General features: G+C 34.2%; 3 protein-coding genes across 3 annotated transcripts; all 3 read left to right on the forward strand.

Annotated features, from left to right (window-relative positions):
- The first annotated feature begins 2,962 nt into the window (after positions 1-2,962).
- On the forward strand, positions 2,963-10,478 carry LOC108984850 (glycerophosphodiester phosphodiesterase GDPDL3-like). The gene is made up of 9 exons (XM_018956929.2): positions 2,963-3,210; positions 4,076-4,372; positions 4,704-4,819; positions 4,954-5,455; positions 6,296-6,334; positions 6,443-6,727; positions 7,395-7,537; positions 8,473-8,953; positions 9,851-10,478. Exons 1-9 carry the CDS (start codon positions 3,072-3,074, stop codon positions 10,153-10,155), a joined length of 2,307 nt encoding a protein of 768 aa, XP_018812474.1. The 5' UTR covers positions 2,963-3,071; the 3' UTR covers positions 10,156-10,478.
- Positions 10,479-11,795: 1,317 nt separating this feature from the next.
- Positions 11,796-13,349, forward strand: LOC108983268 (exopolygalacturonase-like). The gene is made up of 4 exons (XM_018954854.1): positions 11,796-11,933; positions 12,051-12,362; positions 12,495-13,007; positions 13,125-13,349. The coding sequence occupies exons 1-4, from the start codon at positions 11,796-11,798 to the stop codon at positions 13,347-13,349; spliced, it is 1,188 nt and encodes a 395-aa protein (XP_018810399.1).
- Positions 13,350-15,997: 2,648 nt separating this feature from the next.
- Positions 15,998-18,417, forward strand: LOC108984901 (pirin-like protein). The gene is made up of 6 exons (XM_018957003.2): positions 15,998-16,174; positions 16,288-16,337; positions 16,451-16,489; positions 16,592-16,620; positions 17,077-17,243; positions 17,816-18,417. The coding sequence occupies exons 1-6, from the start codon at positions 16,056-16,058 to the stop codon at positions 18,318-18,320; spliced, it is 909 nt and encodes a 302-aa protein (XP_018812548.1). The 5' UTR covers positions 15,998-16,055; the 3' UTR covers positions 18,321-18,417.
- Positions 18,418-20,204: the final 1,787 nt, after the last annotated feature.

Raw genomic sequence — 20,204 nt, forward strand, 5'->3', positions numbered from 1 at the left:
AGAAATCATTTTCTTTTGATTAAGGTTGGATTGAATAACGAGTATAAATATTTTGTGAATAATAGTGAGATATTTTAGTGAAAATGAGATAAGTTAAAATATTTTATAAAATTTTAAAAAATAAGAGAGAAAAAATTGAATAAAAATATAATAAAATTAAAATATTATTAGGATATAATTTTTATTTTGAAATTTGAAACATATATATTTTTTTAAAATTTAGAAAATTTGTAAGAATTGTTAAAATTGAAAATTGTTTGTTTTGTCTAGATTTTGAAATGAAATAAGATAAAATGAAATTATCTTTTTATCCAAACCCCGACTAAGATGTGATTTGAATAATAAGTTGATATGATATGAGTTAAAGTAAAAGTTGAAAATTGAATAAAATATTATTATAATATTATTTTTAATATTATTATTTAAAAATTTAAAAAATTTAAATTATTTATTATATTTTATATAAAAATTTAAAAAAATTATAATAATAAAATAAAATAAAATAAAATAAAATGTTTATTCTATCCAAACATGCCCTGTTACTCTTTATTATTTATAAAAGAATTGTATTAATTACATGCACATTATTTAGCAATATGATTTCAAAAGTTACAATGATTTAATTTTCAACGCGAACATGATCGTTAAGATTGTGTTTAGATGTTGAATTGAATTGAGTTAAATTAAGATGAATTAAATATTTAATTAAATATTATTTATTATTATTATTATTATTTTAAAATTTTAAAAAAAATTAAATTATTTATTATATTTTTATTAAAATTTTTTAAAAATATAATAATTAAATAAAATGAATTTGGATAGATTTAAGATGCAAAGTAGCCCGACACGTCGTGTTTGGGACTGAGATAAGGCAGTATGGTAAATGTATACCTCAGACTCGCACTCTCTCGCGTAGGGCTGAGCACCGACGCTTTCGGAGTCAGAGGGCCCAACCTCCGACTCCGACTCCAACTTTGTCGGAATCCAACCTCCGACTCTGACTCCGAGACATACAAAATCTGCTCCAACTCCGACTCCGACCTGTCGGAGCGGAGTCGGATTTTTTTATTATTTTTTTTTGTCTTTTTTAACTTCATATTTGACCCGCTTTTTAAATTAAAAAAAATAATTTGTGAGCTTTCAAATTTCAATTTTCTCAACATTACAATTTAAACTAATTAAACTTTTGATTATAACAAAAAATACAACTAAATAAAACAAGTAGCATACTAACATGCATTCAAAAATTAAAAAGAAAGTCCTATTGCAATAGAAACGGCGCTGTATTGTATAGTAATATACTAACTAATATGAATCTATTTTATATATTATATATATATGAAAATTTATAAAAAAATATATGATATATATTATTATATATGAATATTAAAAAAAAGGCACCGTATATGAAATATTAGTAATAAACTAATATACTTGATATATATATATATTAAATCTCTAATCTCTTATACTTGATATATATATATATTAATATATATAAATATTAGTTATACTAATACTTATATTAGTATTAGTTATTATTAATACTATATATTATAGTATTATACTAATAGTGATATTAATACTATATATAATTATAGTGATTAGTATAATTATATTAGTATTAGTTATAGTGATTTAGTATAACTATATAATATATTAGTATAAGTTATAGTGATTTAGTATAGTTTTAATACTATAGGTTATAACTATAGTCTATATTAGTATTAGTATTAGTTATAGTGATTAGCATAACTATATATTAATATTTGCTATAGTGATTTTAATTTAGTATAACTATATAATAGTATTAGTATAAATATTATTATATTACACTAACTATATCACTGATAGTATTAGTATACTAATGTCTAATACTAATATATCACTATAGTTAATAGTATCACATAGTAATATAGTATTAGTAATTAATACTATAGTATTTATATAGTAATTTATATATAGGCTTAAAGTGGTTTACTAATAGTATTAGTATTAGGCCATAAATCTAATTATTATACTAATGTATATTAGAATTACTAATATATTTATCAAAATGAATATGTTGAGAATTTATTAGGTCAAAAAATATAATTAATACAAGATATTGTTATATAAAATTGATATGAATAATACTTTAGTTATTATACATTAGTATTATATGTTATTATAAATTTATAGATTAGTGTTTATCCATTAGTATATGTATTACAATATTACATGTTGATGTTATTATGCATCTTAGTGTTTATAGTATATTATATATACATTAGTATTACATGCTATTATATTTATACATTAGTAATTTAGAACAACATGGTAGTAATATTGTAAATTTTTAATAGTATGATATTTACATATAGTCATATACTAAACTATTATTAGTAAATTTAGTCTATATATTATAGTATAAATATATTATTTAACTAGTATATTATTGAGTTTAACTAACTATATAAGATATAGCTGTATAAAATTTAAATAATTAATATATAGAAAAACACATATTTTTATAAAATATATATAAAATCGGAGGCGGAGTCGGAGGGTCACGTCGGAGGCGGAGGCGGAGGGTCGGAGTCGGATCGGAGCGGAGCCGGAGTCGGTTCATCAATGACTCCGACTCCGACTCCGACTTTCAAGAGGAAAAAAACTCCAACTCCGACTCTGATTTGAAGACGGAGCGGAGCCGGAGCGGAGTCAGATTCGGATTCGGATTCGGATTCGGAGTTAGATTGTCAGATTTTTGCTCAGCCTCTCGCGTTCAGATCACAACAGAAACCACTCGGCTTCGCAAGCCGACTTGGAGCAGCCTTTTCCGAAGCAACGTGAATACGCGTCGTCGAAAATTAAAACATTATAGTTAATCAAATAAGTACAAAGGCAATTTTAGGCTTCACAAAAAACAATATTTTATATATATATATATATATATATATATAAATGTAAATCCAGAATGTACAGCCTGAAAAGCTTCAGAGCACAAGCTCACCTCTCTCTCTCTCACAGCAGAGCAAATCGCGCACATTTTCCGAGAAAACCCGATCGCAGGAAGTTACCGAGCTTCTATGATTTGCCGGCGAGTTTTTCCGGCAATGTCTAACTCACGCGGTCGAACCTTCTTTCTTCTTCTGCTTCACTCGGTAGTAGTAGCTCTGGTCTCTGCTCAGGGATCTAACAACACAAGTATCTGGCCTACACTTAGCGGTATGCGTTTTGCCTCAAGCTCCCACCCCCCTCTCTCCCTTTTTTTTTTTTTTTTTTTAATTCTATGTGATTTTTCTGCTCGATTATTTTCTGTCTGGTTGACGAGAAAACGAAGTAAAGGAAAACTCGATTTTGTATCTTTTGGTTCTTTTTGGGGGGCAGGGTTGTCACCGAGCTTAGTTGATGAAGCTGGGTGAAGAAGAATTTTTATCCTGTTCGGCTGTTGAGCTTCTTAAGTAAGGAGCATTTCCTACTAACAAAATCTGGTCTCGTTCTTCTATTTTTCGAATATATTTTTTTTAATCTCAACAGCCAAACGAATCTTCATGCTTCGTGTTGCTTTTTTTTTTTTCGTGCAATGAAAATCGGAAACTCAGCTGACGAGATGTATTAAGTGAAACGAAGAGACATGAAGAATTGTAATCTCCAAAAATTGATCTGAATAGCTTGATTTATCCCCCAAGTTTTTCTTTTTATTTTCTTCAATTAAAAGAATCTCATCGTGTAAGCGGTAGTCTTGTTGGCTTGCTTTTGTGGTTCTATTAGGTCATATATTACAGTAGAAATTGACAAACTTTATAATTTTCGGGAACTGAAAGGTAAAAATGATGCGGAGATTCCATTTGGCAAGTACTTTTGGAGAGATGCTCCCTTAAACATTTCCACCGCTACATGTGTGACATAAAATGGGACACTACCTGAAATCTTAAATTAAGCCAACCTTGGCTAGGACCAATAATATTATTGTAACCGCTCACTCTTGTTGTTTCTACTTGACATGGGATTCTATCACACATGAAACGTTCGTGATTATTTTTGGCTACCTGTTGCATGAGCTAATTGATATGATTCGATTATTTTGTAGGTAAACCGCCTTTAGTCATTGCACGCGGTGGGTTTTCAGGGCTATTTCCTGATTCTAGTTCTGTTGCCTATGATCTGGCGCTGCAAATTAGTGTATCCGATGTGTTCTTATGGTGTGATGTGCAATTGACAAAGGATGGAGCTGGGATCTGTGTGCCCGACATAAAGTTGGAGAATGCAACTGACATTTCGACTGTTTACAACAGCAGGAGTAAGACCTACCTTGTTAATGGGGCTCCTACCAAAGGATGGTTTTCGGTGGATTTCACCTTTAGTGAGCTGGCAACTAATGTCATCTGTAAGTCTGGGTAGTAGTCCTTAGCAACTTTTTCTTTACTTCTCTCTCGTATAGGCTACTCAGAGGTCTAGTGAACCATCCTCTTTTTTTTTTTTTTTTATTACATATAGTTGGATGCCTATTGTTCAAGTAAATTCTTATGCACGTAAGCGAGTATGAGATGAATATGGATGATTAGGATTCAAATATTGTTTTCCAATGTCTTTAGAGTAATGTGGTTATGCTTCCCCTCTTTCAAAATTCTGTTATAGTTGCTATCAGACTGTGTTGTTGCTTATTTAATATGCTCTTTTGATTAGCAGTTGATGCAAATTTCTCTGTTTAATACCAGTAAATCAAGGAGTCTATTCTCGAACTAATAAGTTTGATGGCAATGGCTTCCAAATTCTCACTGTTCAAAACTTGACTGCAACAATGAAGCCACCAGGCTTATGGTTGAACATTCAGGTAAAATAAAGACTATAAACTGTCTTACATTAAATTTTTCTTTGCCTTTGTTGTATGACTAGTTCTCCAATCATGTAGGATATGGCTTCTCAGCTATCATTTTGAGTAACCCTGTTATTCTAACTCTTTTTCAGCATGATATATTCTTCACGCAACACAATTTAAATATGAGAAGCTTTGTACTTTCGGTGTCGAGAAGTGTGATAATTGGTTATATTTCATCACCAGAGGTGGGTTTCCTAAGAAGTATAACGAAACGATTTGATCCTAGAACGACAAAACTGGTCTTCAGGTTTCTAGGACAGGATGAGATTGAGCCTTCAACCAACCAGACATATGGTTCTCTGTTAAAGAATCTTACGTTTATCAAGACTTTTGCCTCTGGAATTCTCGTTCCCAAAGGTTACATATGGCCTGTAGATCCAAGTCTTTATTTACTACCTCATACCACTGTTGCCGTAGATGCTCATAAGGCAGGGCTAGAAGTGTTTGCATCAGATTTTGCAAATGACGTTCCATTTAGCTTCAATTACAGTTATGATCCATTATCTGAGCACTTGTCTTTCATTGACAATGGTGACTTTTCCGTTGATGGTCTGCTGACCGACTTCCCACTTACTTCATCGGCAGCAAGAGGTAAATTATTTTATTCACTTTGTAAGAATAGTTTTCATCATAAAGTATAGGTTCATTATCAGGTTTTCTTTTGGTTTTGATTTTGGAACTTCCTGATTGAAACTTGATTTGGCTATCTGAACCCCTATGACAGATTTATTTATTTGAAATGATCAAATCAAATAAGCCTTAATTCCTTGTGGGTTTGGCTACCTTGACCCCTTGTTTGAATTTTCCTTGGCCTGTATCTTGACCTTGAAGCACCTCCAATGTGAAATGTTTGACCTTTCTTTGGTGCAATCATGTGATATTAGTGCGCATTTTCAGATCGCCTTGATTGAGTTCCTTTCGTTGCAATATTGGTAGCTTACTACAGATGCAACCACGAGTCATCCTATGTTTTGATGAGAAGTTAATGAAGCCCCCATCTATTAGCAAAGCTTCAAAAACTTCCACAAACCCGCCTTTGGCAGACCCTTGACGGGGTTGTGGTTGGGGCTAGAAATCATTATGCAATATAGTTTACTAAATCGCTCTGATTTTTAGGAAACTTTTAAATTTCATTCTCAAACCTAGAGCTACCTTTAATGCGAAGCACCTTATCAAGTTATTATAGTAGTCGAATGGATTTTTTCTCTGAGTACATGCATATATTTCTCCATCCTATGTGCTGCAATTGTATTGTTGAAAACAGAAGCATTGAATCGCATAACAGAAATATATGGATAACTCTGATGCAAACAGTGTTTTGTTCTTTTCTGAATCTCAGACACAAACATTAGTTTCTTATAATTGAATTATTGGCCACTTATTTCAGTCATTATTTCCTTCAAGATGCTGATTTATCTTCTCATACTGCAGATTGCTTTGCTCATCTAGGCAATAATGCTTCAGCACAAGGTATATCACTCTTTCATATTGCTTCTGATAAAAGCTTTGACTTTTTTTTTCCTGCTCATAACTGACTGATAATGTTAACCTTGTTCCTTCACCTTGTTTACTATCCAGCAAAGCCTTTGGTTATCTCCAAAAATGGAGCAAGTGGAGATTATCCTGGTTGCACAGACTTAGCATATATTAGAGCTATTGAAGACAAAGTAGATGTCCTTGATTGCCCTGTTCAATTGGCTAAGGACGGAACACCATTCTGCTTAAGCTCGATAAATCTGATAGATAGCACAACGGTTGCCCAATCACCATATAGCAACCTTACAACTTCTATTCCAGACATTAAGGCTGGGACTGGAATATTTACCTTTAACATGACATGGAGTGAGATTCAAGGATTGACACGTAAGTCAGATTTGGTTCTCCTCATTGAAAGCTTTTGTGCTTTGGAAAATGTTATACTTCAAAATTTTGTTTTGCAGTTATTGTTTAACCCAGGGGATAAATATCCTCCCTTTCTACTACCTAAATTGTAGCTGCTGGAAATTTGACAGCCTTATAACACATTCTGAATTAAATGGAGGATTACTGTTATATCGATGTTATTAGTGATTTTAGGTAATCATACTGACATGCAGCTTGTGGTGAGGTGTAATTAGCCAGCATTTCCAAACTAGCCACTTAAAACTCTTTCAGAACTCACTTATAAAAAAAAAAAAAAAAAAAACTCTTTCAGAACCGCCAATGCCGTAAAATGTATACAAGACTATGACAGTTTTGACTTCATCCAATCAAAATTGTTTTACACTGTGAAAGTGAATCTATTTCTTAACCTTTTGGGAGGCCATGTAAGCATTGTGGACTGAGTAGGAGAACAAATAAGGCCCAAGTTGAGACACCCTAAATCCTTATGTGTGGAGAGGGCCCCTTTTTGCCATTTTGCATTTGCTTTCCCTGTTTCTGTATCTTCTGCTGCCTTTTGGTTATGTTATTTGACTCATATTCTGTTGTGTACTTTGTCCTGAACGTTACTTCAGTGCTTGTGTTTAATTATTTTCTAATAATCTTGCAGCGGCAATAGCAAACCCTTACTCCACCTATAGGTTGTTCCGGAATCCAAAGTACAAAAATGCAGGGAGGTTTCTAACATTGTCCGAGTTTTTGGGCTTGGCAAAGAATGCGAGCTCCCTTACTGGTGTCTTGATCAGCATAGAGGTGATTATTTACTCTTACCTCCCTATAGTTACTTAGAAATTTAAAAGAGAAAAAACCTGAAACTAAGGGAGATTTCGAACCAGAAATCCGTGATTAGTAATTTATATGAGAGAGTGCCATGCCTATTGCAGCATCCGACCTTTTGTTTACTAAGAAGGTATTCAAAACTCTTTGAGCACCTTAGTAATCCCAGGCATGTACATTTCCCGTCCTACACAAACCAGGCAGTTATTGGCTGAGGGTGTCACCAAAGGGTTCGCCGGATACCAATTGGGAGGGTCAAACCCTGCATGATGAAAAATCATGAGTTTGAGGAAACCCCCAAGAAGTTAGAACTTTTTCAATGGTAAAAGTTGTGTTTTCTTTGTTTTGTAGAAGGGGGTTGAGGTGGGAGGAGAGGTGAGTGGTACCAATATGTTTATGGATGTCTATATAAAGTTGTAAAAAGCGTACTTATCAAAAAATAAAATAAAGTTGTAAAAAGCGTGTGAATTGCTATGGTTGGCATCTGCGTTGGGTCTATATTAATATTACCTGCCTCATGATTTCCTTCTCAAAATCTTGCCGATCAGACCCCTCAAATCAAAATGTGAAATTTTAAGCATAACGTAATTCAGAAATTGGTTCACCTTCCACAACTTGTGCATGGGCTCAGGGGAAGCTTTGCAAATAAGAGTGGGTAGCTTAAAAACATTCCTGTGGACTCACATTGTTGATGCCTATTCCACTGTGGTGGTACATCCTCATCTGTTTTGAACAAAAAGGAAAATTATATTGACTTTGGTGCAGAAAGTATCATGTTTCATACTGTTCAAAGACGTTTGGATGTGCAATTTGTGTGGCACCAATTGAGAAATTGAGATTTCTTCCCACCTTGAGTTGACCTGACTATTCCTGTTGATGATGCCATTTTCGTTTTGTTCATTTCCTTTCAGCATGCGGCCTATCTTGCACACCAGGGATTAAGTGTAACCGATGCAGTCGCTGATGCCTTGAGCAAAGCTGGTTATGATAATCAGGCATCCCCAAAAGTTATGATTCAGTCTGCTAATAGTTCTGTTCTAATGAAATTCAAGGACAAAAAAAATTATGAGTGTGTGTATAAGGTTGACGAGAATATTCGTGATGCCCTCGACTCAACTGTTAAGAACATAAAGACGTTCGCCCATTCTGTGGTTGTCGGCAAGGAGTCTGTGTTTCCTGAAAATCAGGCATTCATCACTAGTACTACCGATACCGTATCAAAGCTGCAATCATTTGGGCTCCCTGTCTATGTAGAAACATTCAGCAATGAATTTGTGTCCCAAGCATATGACTTCTACTCGGATGCACATGTGGAGATCAACACATATGTCATGGCGGCCAAAGTTGATGGTGTCATCACCGACTTCCCTAAGACAGCTGCTAGATACAAAAGTAAGTGGATACTTATATTGAAGTTCTTTATTTTGATGATGCAGAAATACTTATATTGAAAATCTTTATTTCTTGTCGTTTTGACACATCTGTATACCAAATGCTCTATATCAATATCAAGTTGGGGAAATTTTGAGTGATAAGCTGGGTCATACTGGCAACTGTATACTTGATATAGATGGTCTCATTGGTATTCAAATTAGAATGTGTACTGTGTTAATTTGTTGGTATATATCAGCATATACATGTGGAAGTGGGGTCAGGTTTTGGGGTTCGTTCCTTTGCTCATACAAACCAAACCTCACGATGACCCGTGGATGGCTGTTTTATGAAGTTGAGCCTTCCTTCACTTCCACCTATGGGATGCACAATCTCCTGCTGAAATATGACAAGACGGTATACTCCTATACTTGTGGTGGTATTTGCTACTACGGACAAGGATTTCACAATGATTTACAGTGAGTGATGGGGAGATAGCTTGAGCTTCTGGGGTTTGAATTGTGATGTTTCTGTAAGGAAAATTGTTTAGCTAACTCTCTAGGGTGAGCACTTTACATCTATTTCACCACTACCTGGCTATAAATACCACTCGAAGTACCTGCTGCTGATAGCTTGAGGAGAGTCAGCCCCCAGGGTTGGCCCTCTGATGGGCATACCCATTGGGTTGGGTTTGGCCCAGTGTCTTGAGACTTTTTATGGGGAAATGTTGGCGGATGTCAATATTAATGCAGTATTGCAGCTAAGACATATTCCACACCTTGCCTCTATTTATTCCAGGCACCTTTAAGAATCAAGTTGGCTGTGCTATATAAATTTTTTTTGTTTTTGGCTTGGTCGAATAGAGCTATTCAAGTTTGCGTCTAGTTGCCGATACAGTGGTGCTTCTGTGTAATGCAGGAAATCGATGCTTAGGTTTGGGCAACAAGACACCTTCTTACATGTCATCTGTTCCACCTGGTGGTCTCATGCAAGTCATTACTGAAACCTACATGCCACCAGCAGAGGCTCCAAACCCTGTCCTGACAACTGAAGATGTGGTGGAGTCACCTTTGCCCTCTGTTTCTCCACGAGGCCCAAGTACCAGCCCAGGTGGTGGAACTTCAGCAGTAGCTCCAACTCCGCCGAATGGGAAACCCAAGCTAGCTTCATGCTTCTTCCTGACATATCTAGCAATGCTTCTTGCTGCTCTTTTTCTATCCTGAAAGATGTAACACGTTCGCACATTATTTTGTGCTCTTTGTATTTCTCATTTCTGTGTTACCGGGAGCTCTTTGCTAGCTGCATGGAACATTAACAAGGCCAATCCCAAAATTTCCCGAAGAGCAGTGAATTCTTTCATCCTCTCTCATCTTTTTTTTTTTTTTTTTCGAACTTGTAGGCATGTTCATTCTTTTCCCTTGTAATTTGATGATAGATTCTTGAGGGGTACGTGTGATGATGGAATTATTGTAGTCTGCAATTTGCATTTATGTTTTGTTTAAGATGTAGCCATCATAAATGATTATTCTTTGGTGTGCATTGTGCATGAGATGAGTATGAATGTTTATTGATCACAGCCATGATGTCTGAAGTGTGAACACGGTATGCGGCTCAATCTCAAACGGTGGCTAGTTTGTATGAACATGTAATTGAATTAATAGCGAGTCAGCGACATGGCACGTCGGTTATGTGTGACAGAAACAATAACAAAAATACATCTTCTCAAATACCTTACACCGCATGACACGTAACGTTAAAATGAGGAGTCTTTCTATCCAGCTGCCTGTATTGTACATTTTTTTTTCCTGCTAAAATAATTAAAAATTTTCTCTAGGCCACATACTTGTTAAGGAAAAAAATAAAAAGATAAAAAATAAAAGTAGGTGTGTGGTGTAGAAATAATAAGTAGAATGATCTCGAGTTTTTGTACGAACTTGAGAGCTTCAAGTGAGGTAGATATAGTAAGCGAGGTTTACAACATTAAATGGATCATAAATATTATATGACCTACTTTATGTTGTCTATTTATTTTCTATTAGAGATCTTCAAATTTAGATAAAATTGTGAGTCAGATTTTTTTCCTATTATCATTTAGCAGATGCAATAATCAGTATTTAGTAATTTCATGAGATAATTAATATGGGATTTAGGACTGTCTAATTTTGGCCAAAATCTACAGTAAGATGAAAGCCATTTTTCAAGAGTAAGGCTAGAGTGTCAAGAGCTTGACAACATATATATATATATATGATTCTGTTCTGTAAATGAAATACCTGTGTTCGAAATCCCACCCCCTTACATATGTAGAACTGTCAAGGCTCGTACTGATAATTCAAATTCCATTTTAAAAAAATAAAAACCAAAAAAACTTGAATTTTCACTAAAACCATTTGTGCATTTGCAGCTCCTTGAGAACTTCTATATAGAGTTTTTGACTTTGACACATTTCTCGTTCGATCTCCAGTTACTGAAAATGCTCGTCTTTGTTTGTTTGGTAAGTGAGCTGTTGAAATTAGGAAATGAGACAAATCCTTTTTATTCTCCTCCCTTCCTTTTTTTGGCTGCTGAATTTGGGATTGCCTAATCGAGTCAGTCACAATATATATGGTTAGTGTGGCTTAAGTTTCGACTCTTAAGTTTCTTGAAATTGAATTAATTACCTCAATCAGCTACTTAAAAGAAGGACTTTTGGTCAGAACAAAATATTCTCATTCTATCCAGCAAATCACTATATTTGAGGGCCATAATCACAGGGTTCTACTTCTTTTGCATTCCTTTTCTATCAACGAAAGCTGACTATAAGAACCCCAGAACCCAGAACAAATTCAGCAACACATGCAGTCAACTAGTAGCTGTAGAAAACATGGGTTTATCTGCAGTTTTTCACTGTGTCTGCATAATCTTCTTGCTAGCATGCATTGCTGAAGTTGGAGCAGGAAAAATGGTTTTTAATGCAGTGAAATACGGAGCCATTGCCGATGGAAAAACCGATAACAGCAAGGTGATATTTTGCTCAACAAGTTTTACATGAACTAATATCATTTCAACAACAAGTACAGTAAGATATTACACGATATTTTCTTTTCTTTTTTTGACAATGTGGGTTTTGCCTTTGTAGGTTTTTCAAAATTTATTTAACAGAGCTTGTCAAATGGAAGGAATCAATGTGGTTTTGATCCCACTTGGAAGATATATGCTGGGCCCAACAGTGTTCAAAGGCCCATGCAAGGGCCACGTAGAGTTTCTGATCGTGGGGACCCTACTGGCTCCTACTGACATAGCATCTTCTCTTAATGTCGACCATTGGATCAGCTTCCAATACATGGACAGGCTCGTAATCGGCGGAGGTGGGTCGTTGGATGGCCGAGGTTCCTCTGCTTGGCCCTACAATTCTTGCAGCAAAAGACCAAACTGCAAGCCTCTTCCCCCTGTAAGTTCTTGCTTTATGATCTCCATTTAACCCTCCTATCATGTTGGAAAATGGTCTCTCCCATGATTATGGGTTCTTTGAATCTATGAAACTTTGTTTCATTAATTGTTCGTTTTCCTTGTGTTTTTTCAGTCGTTGAGATTCGATTTCCTCACCAATTCATGGATTACCGGACCAACTTTAATCAACAGCAAGGGTGTCCATATAAACATTTTTGGCTGTGACGGTCTGAACTTACGACACGTCAATCTAATAGCTCCGGCAAACAGCCCCAACACCGATGGAATCCACATTGGTTCGTCGAGAAACATCGACATATCGAATGCTCGAATAGCAACCGGAGATGACTGCGTTTCCCTGGGCCCTGGCTCTACGTACATAAACATTACAAACGTTATATGTGGTCCCGGCCATGGAATCAGCGTTGGGAGCCTCGGGAGGTCGCCTAATGAAGAAGATGTTCATGGAGTGAAGGTGAGAGACTGCACCTTCATTGGCACTGCCAATGGCTTGAGGATCAAAACATGGGCTCTCCCTTATGCAAGCAGTGTTTTCGGTCTGACCTTTGAGAACATTATCATGGAGCATGTCAACAACCCCATCATCATTGACCAACAATATTGCCAAGCTGGGAATTGTCAGAAGGTACTTCTCTCTTTGCCATTTCAATGCATATATGCTACATATATCTGTCCTTTATGCCCAGTTTGATTAATTAAACATCTTGGGCGATCCTTTTTTTTTGGTTTTCCTTACGAACAGGAGGGTGATTCCCAAGTTCAGATTCAAGATGTGAAGTACAGAAACATTAGAGGCACTTCGAGCACAAAGATGGCAGTAACTTTAAAATGCAGCAGAAGTAAACCTTGCCAGAAGATTGTGCTCAGAGACATTAATCTGTTTTACAGTGGAGGACCAGCCACTTCCTCATGTTTTTATGCCAACGGTGTTGCTTATGGTATTCAACGCCCTCCCTCTTGCATCTAGCACTACTACTCCGGCTTTGGAGTAAGCAACTTGCTAATTGTGCTTCGAATCCTAGGCCTACCTAGCAATTCCCAAATTCTAAGTTTAATATATAATCTCAACACTTGACGTACGTAGATTTGAGACAGTTCTCTTTCTTTTGTCTCTATTTAGGTGATGTATAATAACTTGGATTAGAGTAACGCTATATACAGTTTTATGACGTGCAAGATTTGCACACTTTATTTGTTAAAAAAAAAAAAATTTCATATGATTTCTAAATTCACCTACATTTTTAAAGAGTTTTGATATGTACAAACAAATTTACGTATCAAAATTGTTGCATTTATATTCTAAATTTAAATTAGCACTGTTTTTAATAAAATTTACTTTTTGATTAATTATATTAAATGAGTGCACGCGCAGAATCACTTACAATTAAATTTTTTCATTTTTAAAAGATTAGGAGTGCAGAAGATTTGCATTTTCTACGTCATAAAACTGTCATTTTTCTTTATATATAATAATATAATAGGCAATTAAAATTCAAAAGAATTAGAGGGATCAATCGTTTTCATTAGGATCGAAGAGGCAAAAGTTGCAAACATCATCATTCGTAATCCCTAAATCATCATGGATTTAGAAAATCTTACCTATTTATTGTATTACAGATAAAGTCGACTAAACTTTTGTTTGACTTGCTTAAACGGCTGTTCTCACGTCATGCTTTTGTATTAACGATGTCATCAACAAGGTAGAAGAAGATGCATGGCCAAGTCTCGTACCTGACCTAAGTGACCTCCCAAATAATATAGTATAAAAATCATTTCGGTTATATTAATAAAGAGATCTAATAAAAATTAATCTACAAATTAATATGATTTTAGATAATACCTATTTTACAATAAAAATAAAATTACAATTTAACATATTACGTCAAGTCACGCTAAATTTTAGATTTAATTTTATGAAATCTCTACTAAATGACTACATGCTCGGACTAAAATAACTAGTATATTGTTGCAAAAACATTTCTCTTACAATGTTTATGACCAAGATTAGCTAAATTCACACACGACGTGTAATTTTGAGTTATTATTTTTTAATTAAAAACAATCAAGATATTACCACCTCTTACCAACCTACAAGACTTTCCTTTGGAAATATAGAGGAAGATTCAAATCTCATTTTCATGGTCTCCTAAGAATTTAATTAACGTGTGTACATGTGATTCAAAAGGAATTAGCAATTGATGCATTTTCTTGGAAGCTATAGACCCATAACTTAAGGAAATGAATGTCAAAGTGACCATTAATTTTCCATGGTTTTAAGTTGGCTGTTTTTCATTGAGCAATGTTACACAACCTTCCAACTTTCATACACTATATTTTTTAAAAAATTTTTAAAAAAATTTTTAAATTTTTTTGAGTTTAATTTTTTAAAAATAATTTAATTATTTTATTTATTATTCATATATTAAATATTTAATAAAAGAAAAAAATATTAATAATTAAAAAAATATTATATGTAGAGATTATATGAATAATAAGAGATTCTAGATTTTTTCTTTTTCATTTTGGCCGAACAAATTAATCAGTACTGTTTGTTTTGATTTTTCCGAGAAATGACTAGGAATCTTGTGGTCTTAAATCACGGTTCACTATACATAGCATCGTCACTCATATATAGAAGCATTCCAACTTTATTATTGCTAAATAATACTGTTGGTGATGGATGATTGATATTAGACATTTGTCCCAATATGAATTATATGTTTTTTTTCATCTCTAATCTACAAAGAAAGAAAGAAAAATAAATAATTATTATTTTGTTGCAGAATTTTTAAAAATAAAAATAAAAATAAGATAAAAATATATTTTTTCATGTTGAGATAAATTAGTGATTTAAAAAAAATATATATTTACAAAGTTCTAAGAGGGATATGTTTTTCTCAGACAAAGGAAATGTGACAAAAGAAAGAATAGCTTTTAAGCAATGAATTTAGATAGAAAGGAATTTCATCATGAGTAATGTCATGTATAACTTTTAAATAGATAAATCTTATATAAGTTGTTTTTATAAAAAATGAATTCTATTAATAAAAAAATATTATTTTTACACTTTTTTAAAGTAAAATCTATTTTTTTTATAAAGATTTATATAAAATTTATTTATTTAAACTTTGTATAAGTTATTTCTCTTTATCATATTGGTACAAATTAATATCCAACCTCAACTGTACGAGCCTATCATAATATTTTGTATATGTAAATATTGTATAATTATTTTAAAAATATTAAATAAATATAAAAATATATAAAAAAATTAATTTTTTAATAATAAATTATACTCATTTACAAGATGACGACCTTGCGCATTCCATCACGTAGCATTAATCCACACTATATCATGCCTGTGAGCAGAAAGTCATGGATGATGAATTTACACATGGCACTTACGCAACATGGTACATCATCACAACGCGATGCTGACGCTATGCACAGAAATAATAGGTCCCGCGTTCCCTTTTGCTGAAGCAAAGCAAGCTCCCATCTCTCATGCCGTGTGGATCTTATTTGGCCGCCAACGTTTCCATTTGACCTTCCAAATAATCTCTCTCTCTCTCCGTCTCCCTCCCTCCCTTTATATAGCTTCAAAGGTCTTAGGTTCTTGCTCACATTTGAACTTTAAAGCGGTCTATATCTGTAAGCTGATACATATAGAAAAATGACCAACAGTACTGAAAGTTCTAGAGTTCTCAAAGAACCACGTCTTGTGGAGAGGAAGTTTTTGGCCAGACCACAACATGAAGGAGCTGGGGCTATCGTTAGAAGGAGCGTAGGAAGGTAAGAGTACTACGAGGGTGATCATCCAAATGGTGTTGTTTTCAATCTTTGAGCAGTTTAACGTGTTCTGAGTCTTCTGACCAATGGGTCTTATGGTTTTTTTCTTTCCTCAGGTTTGAGTTGAAATACTTTGATCCTTTTCTTCTTCTGGATGAATTCTCTGGTGGGTACCTCTGATCTGTTTTTCTCTCTTTCTGCATGAATGTGATGGGTCTTTCTTTATGCATGTAAATTTGTAATCTCATTTTGCTTATATTTTGTTGTTAAATATTGCAGTTACTGCTCCTGCTGGATTTCCTGATCATCCCCATAGAGGTATGGATATTTCCCTTTTGTCTCCCTAAGTAAATTAGCACTACCTGTTGAGATTAACTATGGATGGTTGTAGTTATTAATTCTTCTATTTCCTCCTGGCAGGATTTGAGACTGTGACCTATATGCTGCAGGTATGTGCATTAATCATTCCAGCTCTTCAACTTCTTCTTTTTTTTTTTTTAAAAAAAAAAGAGGTGAATGAAAAACGTTTAATTTAATGAGACTGGAAGTTCAAATTATTAGGTGAGACTTGAGAGGAAGTCTCTCTGATCTGAGGAATTCCCAAGGTGGTGTTATTTGTCAGCCGGCTGGCAATATGTCTCTATTGGGACGTCAGCCAATGAGACACAAGGCACACACTATTTAACAACTCTCCAAGGTTGACATGACTACCTTTCTTGGCACCAGCTATTTCCCAGGAAAGGTGCTAAAATGCCTGGGAATGTCCTCATGCATGCGTAATATATATGACTACTGTCTTGTTTCATTTTTTTTTTTAAAAAAAAAAACTAGAAAAGTATCCTTAATTTGAACTTTTAACGTGAGAAGCAGTTGCCTCAGTTGCATGCAATTGTTTGAGTGAACAGGGATCTGTCACACATGAAGATTTTGATGGACATAAGGGGACCATAGGAGTCGGTGACTTACAATGGATGACTGCAGGAAGAGGGATTGTTCACTCAGAAATGCCTGCTCCCCAGGGAACTCAAAAGGGGTTACAGTTGTGGATCAACCTCTCCTCCAAGCATAAAATGTATGTAAATTCTACACAAATGAAATATTAGATTGGCTGTACATGACATATATTTGATGTCACTATATGGTAATCATAAACCAGAAGAATATTCAAACTTGTTGTAATGGGAATATGCATTTGTCATCTACTGCTATGATCATTAATTTGTCACTATGGTCCATGGAACCTTTTCTAAAGGTGCTTTTGAATGCAATATATTGCATGCGCGTGTGCATACCAACCATAAATTCTGCCTTTCAAAGTTTATACTCATATCCCGTGGTGAATAAGCTATCTTCTGCATGATAGATGCTAGTGCCCACTAGTACTTTTGAACTTCTGTCTTACAAGTACAACAGTAGTACTTTGGCGTTAATGATCCTTTTTTAATTACTAAAAGTACTTAATTTCACGGCTTTCAAATGCCTAAGTACCTTTACATGTTTTCTGGTAAACAAATGTAACACAAGTGCAGTATGCAAATCATGCAATATGTACAGTAGTATCCTAATTGAATTGTCTTTTGGGAATGTGGAGGTATCCAAAAGTCCAAAGCCTCATCTGTCTTGTGCTGATCTTGTTTCTCACAGGATTGAACCAAGGTATCAAGAAATACAGAGCAAAAACGTTTCAGAAGCTGTCAAAGATGGAATCAAAGTTAGAGTCATAGCTGGAGAGGCCCTGGGAACTAAGTCACCAATCTACACAAGGACCCCAACAATGTACTTGGACTTCACTCTCAAACCAGGAGCTCATCTTCAACAACCAATACCAATATCATGGAATGCATTTGTATATATCTTAGAAGGCGAAGGCATCTTTGACAGTCTAAAATCTTTGCCTGCCTCGGCCCACCACCTTCTGCTTCTGGGCGATGGGGATGGCTTGGAGGCATGGAACAAGTCCTCCAAACCCCTCAGGTTCATCTTAGTTGGGGGTGAACCGTTGGGTGAGCCTGTGGTGCAGTTTGGACCCTTTGTAATGAATAACCAAGAAGAGATTGACCAAACCATAGAGGACTTTGAGAACTGCATCAATGGATTTGAGAAAGCAAGGCATTGGAAATCAGAAAGCTCCCTTAGTCTTGATATATAAATTACCTCTCATGTATGTATGTATGTATGTATGTATTTATCTTACGATTCAGTCAAGTTTTCCAACATTTATTAATATAAGGTGATCATTTTCTTTCTATCTTTCCGTCACAGCTTCTCTGTTTCACAGGTTCATTGGATCTTTTCCAAAAAAAAAAAAACATAATCATTATGATCATATGCTAAAAAAAAATAAAAATAAAAACACAGCACAAAAATAATGGCCGGTACGCTGTCCTTATAATTATATATAAGAGTGATTAAATCATGATGAACATTTCGTCAAGGGATGGAAACAAATGATTTACCAGTCCACTTCATTACATATCACGGAAATAATAGTAATATTTTTATTGATTGATTGATTGATATTAATATACAATAACACTTTTTTTTACCAATTTTTCGCACTCTTGTAAATATATATGCCACTGAATATGCATAAAAGTGAATAGATGATTATTTATTCATCAATAACGTCTAGGATTTATTTAGGATCTAATATTGTCAAAACAATTTTTTTTTAAATAAACATAAATGATGAAGTAATGCTAAATTAGATGCAGATACCACCAACTGGCATGTCATCGATCAAAATATAAAATTACAATCTAGTCAAATCAATATTTGTTACATGTTTGATGTGTCACCAAGTATATGGACTACCATTTTATCATTTTGAATATATTAAATTATAAAATTCTTTTTTATTGTAAGTATATTTTACGTATTATATTTATGTACATTTATTTCTATTTTTTTTTATTAATTTTTTTTTTTTTTTTGTAAATCTTGCACTCATAATCAATATGATTGCACGTCGTATTATGTATTTATAGGTAGAAAAATTCTATTATGTAGTCCCACATCACACTTGTTGAGGAAAAAAATAAAAATCCATGTTAGTGTGTGGTATAAGACTACTGAATAGAATAAATTTTTTATGTATTTTAGTGAATTTTTTATAAGAGAAATGTTTTAGCCATAAATAAATTTCACAAAAATAAATCTATAAATTGATATAATTTAATATAATATGTTAGATCGTTAGATAGTAAATTTATTATTATTATAAAATAGATCTAATGTATCATATTACGAGATTTTTTTTTTTTTAATCAAGTACCTCTTCTCATTTATAAACTTGAATCATTACAACTTTTATCATCTAAAATATATTGTAAAACTTTATGTGGTACTTCCTCTATCTAGCAGAGTTCGCCTTCTATATGTAGTGAAATTTTTGCAAGATTATGTACAATTATATTTCCTTTCCTATGTATAAAACCCAAAGACCAATGTAGTCCTTGTGCTACTAGCCTCTTTGTATCCTCAATCAGCTGACCATGTATAGATTCATCCAACTCCTCTGAGAGCATTGCCTCAATCATCCCCTTTGCATCTCCTTCCATCATGACAGACCAGAATCTCATCTCTAAGCAAAGCTCAATAGATCTCTTCAATGCAAGACACTTAGCAATGAAAGGAGAGACCACATCATCCTTCCTCGAACAAACAACAACTAGAACATCACCATGACAGTCTCTAACAATAATGCCTATACCAATCCTCCTATTTTTCAAATCAATTACAGCATCAAAGTTAAGCTTACATATAGCCCTCAAAGGTTTTTGCCATCTTCTTCCTTCTCTCCTCTCTACTCCCTTAGATACCCTTCCATTCACTTTTACATTAGCCTCCTGAAACTCTTCTAAACTCGCCATAGCAATTTTCACTTCCTGACTAGGATTGACAAACTTATCTTCAAACACAAAGGCATTCCACCTCCTCCTCCAAATGCCCTCATAATAGCAACAACTCTTGCCAAGCATCTAGGTAAGAGCCTATTACTCAATTCCATCCACAGGTTAGAGAAATCAATGAT

Source organism: Juglans regia, chromosome 2 (genome assembly GCF_001411555.2).
Source record: "Juglans regia cultivar Chandler chromosome 2, Walnut 2.0, whole genome shotgun sequence".
In the NCBI taxonomy this organism is placed as follows: Eukaryota; Viridiplantae; Streptophyta; class Magnoliopsida; order Fagales; family Juglandaceae; genus Juglans; species Juglans regia.

Excerpts from the sequence above, each read along its gene's own strand:
- LOC108984850 (XM_018956929.2), top strand. The coding sequence starts at position 3,072 with ATGATTTGCCGGCGAGTTTTTCCGGCAATGTCTAACTCACGCGGTCGA. Across the intron at positions 4,373-4,703 it reads GCTGGCAACTAATGTCATCT|TAAATCAAGGAGTCTATTCT; the intron begins GTAAGTCTGGGT and ends GTTTAATACCAG. Across the intron at positions 7,538-8,472 it reads GTGTCTTGATCAGCATAGAG|CATGCGGCCTATCTTGCACA; the intron begins GTGATTATTTAC and ends ATTTCCTTTCAG.
- LOC108983268 (XM_018954854.1), top strand. The coding sequence starts at position 11,796 with ATGGGTTTATCTGCAGTTTTTCACTGTGTCTGCATAATCTTCTTGCTA. Across the intron at positions 11,934-12,050 it reads GAAAAACCGATAACAGCAAG|GTTTTTCAAAATTTATTTAA; the intron begins GTGATATTTTGC and ends TTGCCTTTGTAG. Across the intron at positions 12,363-12,494 it reads ACTGCAAGCCTCTTCCCCCT|TCGTTGAGATTCGATTTCCT; the intron begins GTAAGTTCTTGC and ends GTGTTTTTTCAG.
- LOC108984901 (XM_018957003.2), top strand. The coding sequence starts at position 16,056 with ATGACCAACAGTACTGAAAGTTCTAGAGTTCTCAAAGAACCACGTCTT. Across the intron at positions 16,175-16,287 it reads GTTAGAAGGAGCGTAGGAAG|GTTTGAGTTGAAATACTTTG; the intron begins GTAAGAGTACTA and ends TTCTTTCCTCAG. Across the intron at positions 16,490-16,591 it reads TCCTGATCATCCCCATAGAG|GATTTGAGACTGTGACCTAT; the intron begins GTATGGATATTT and ends TCCTCCTGGCAG.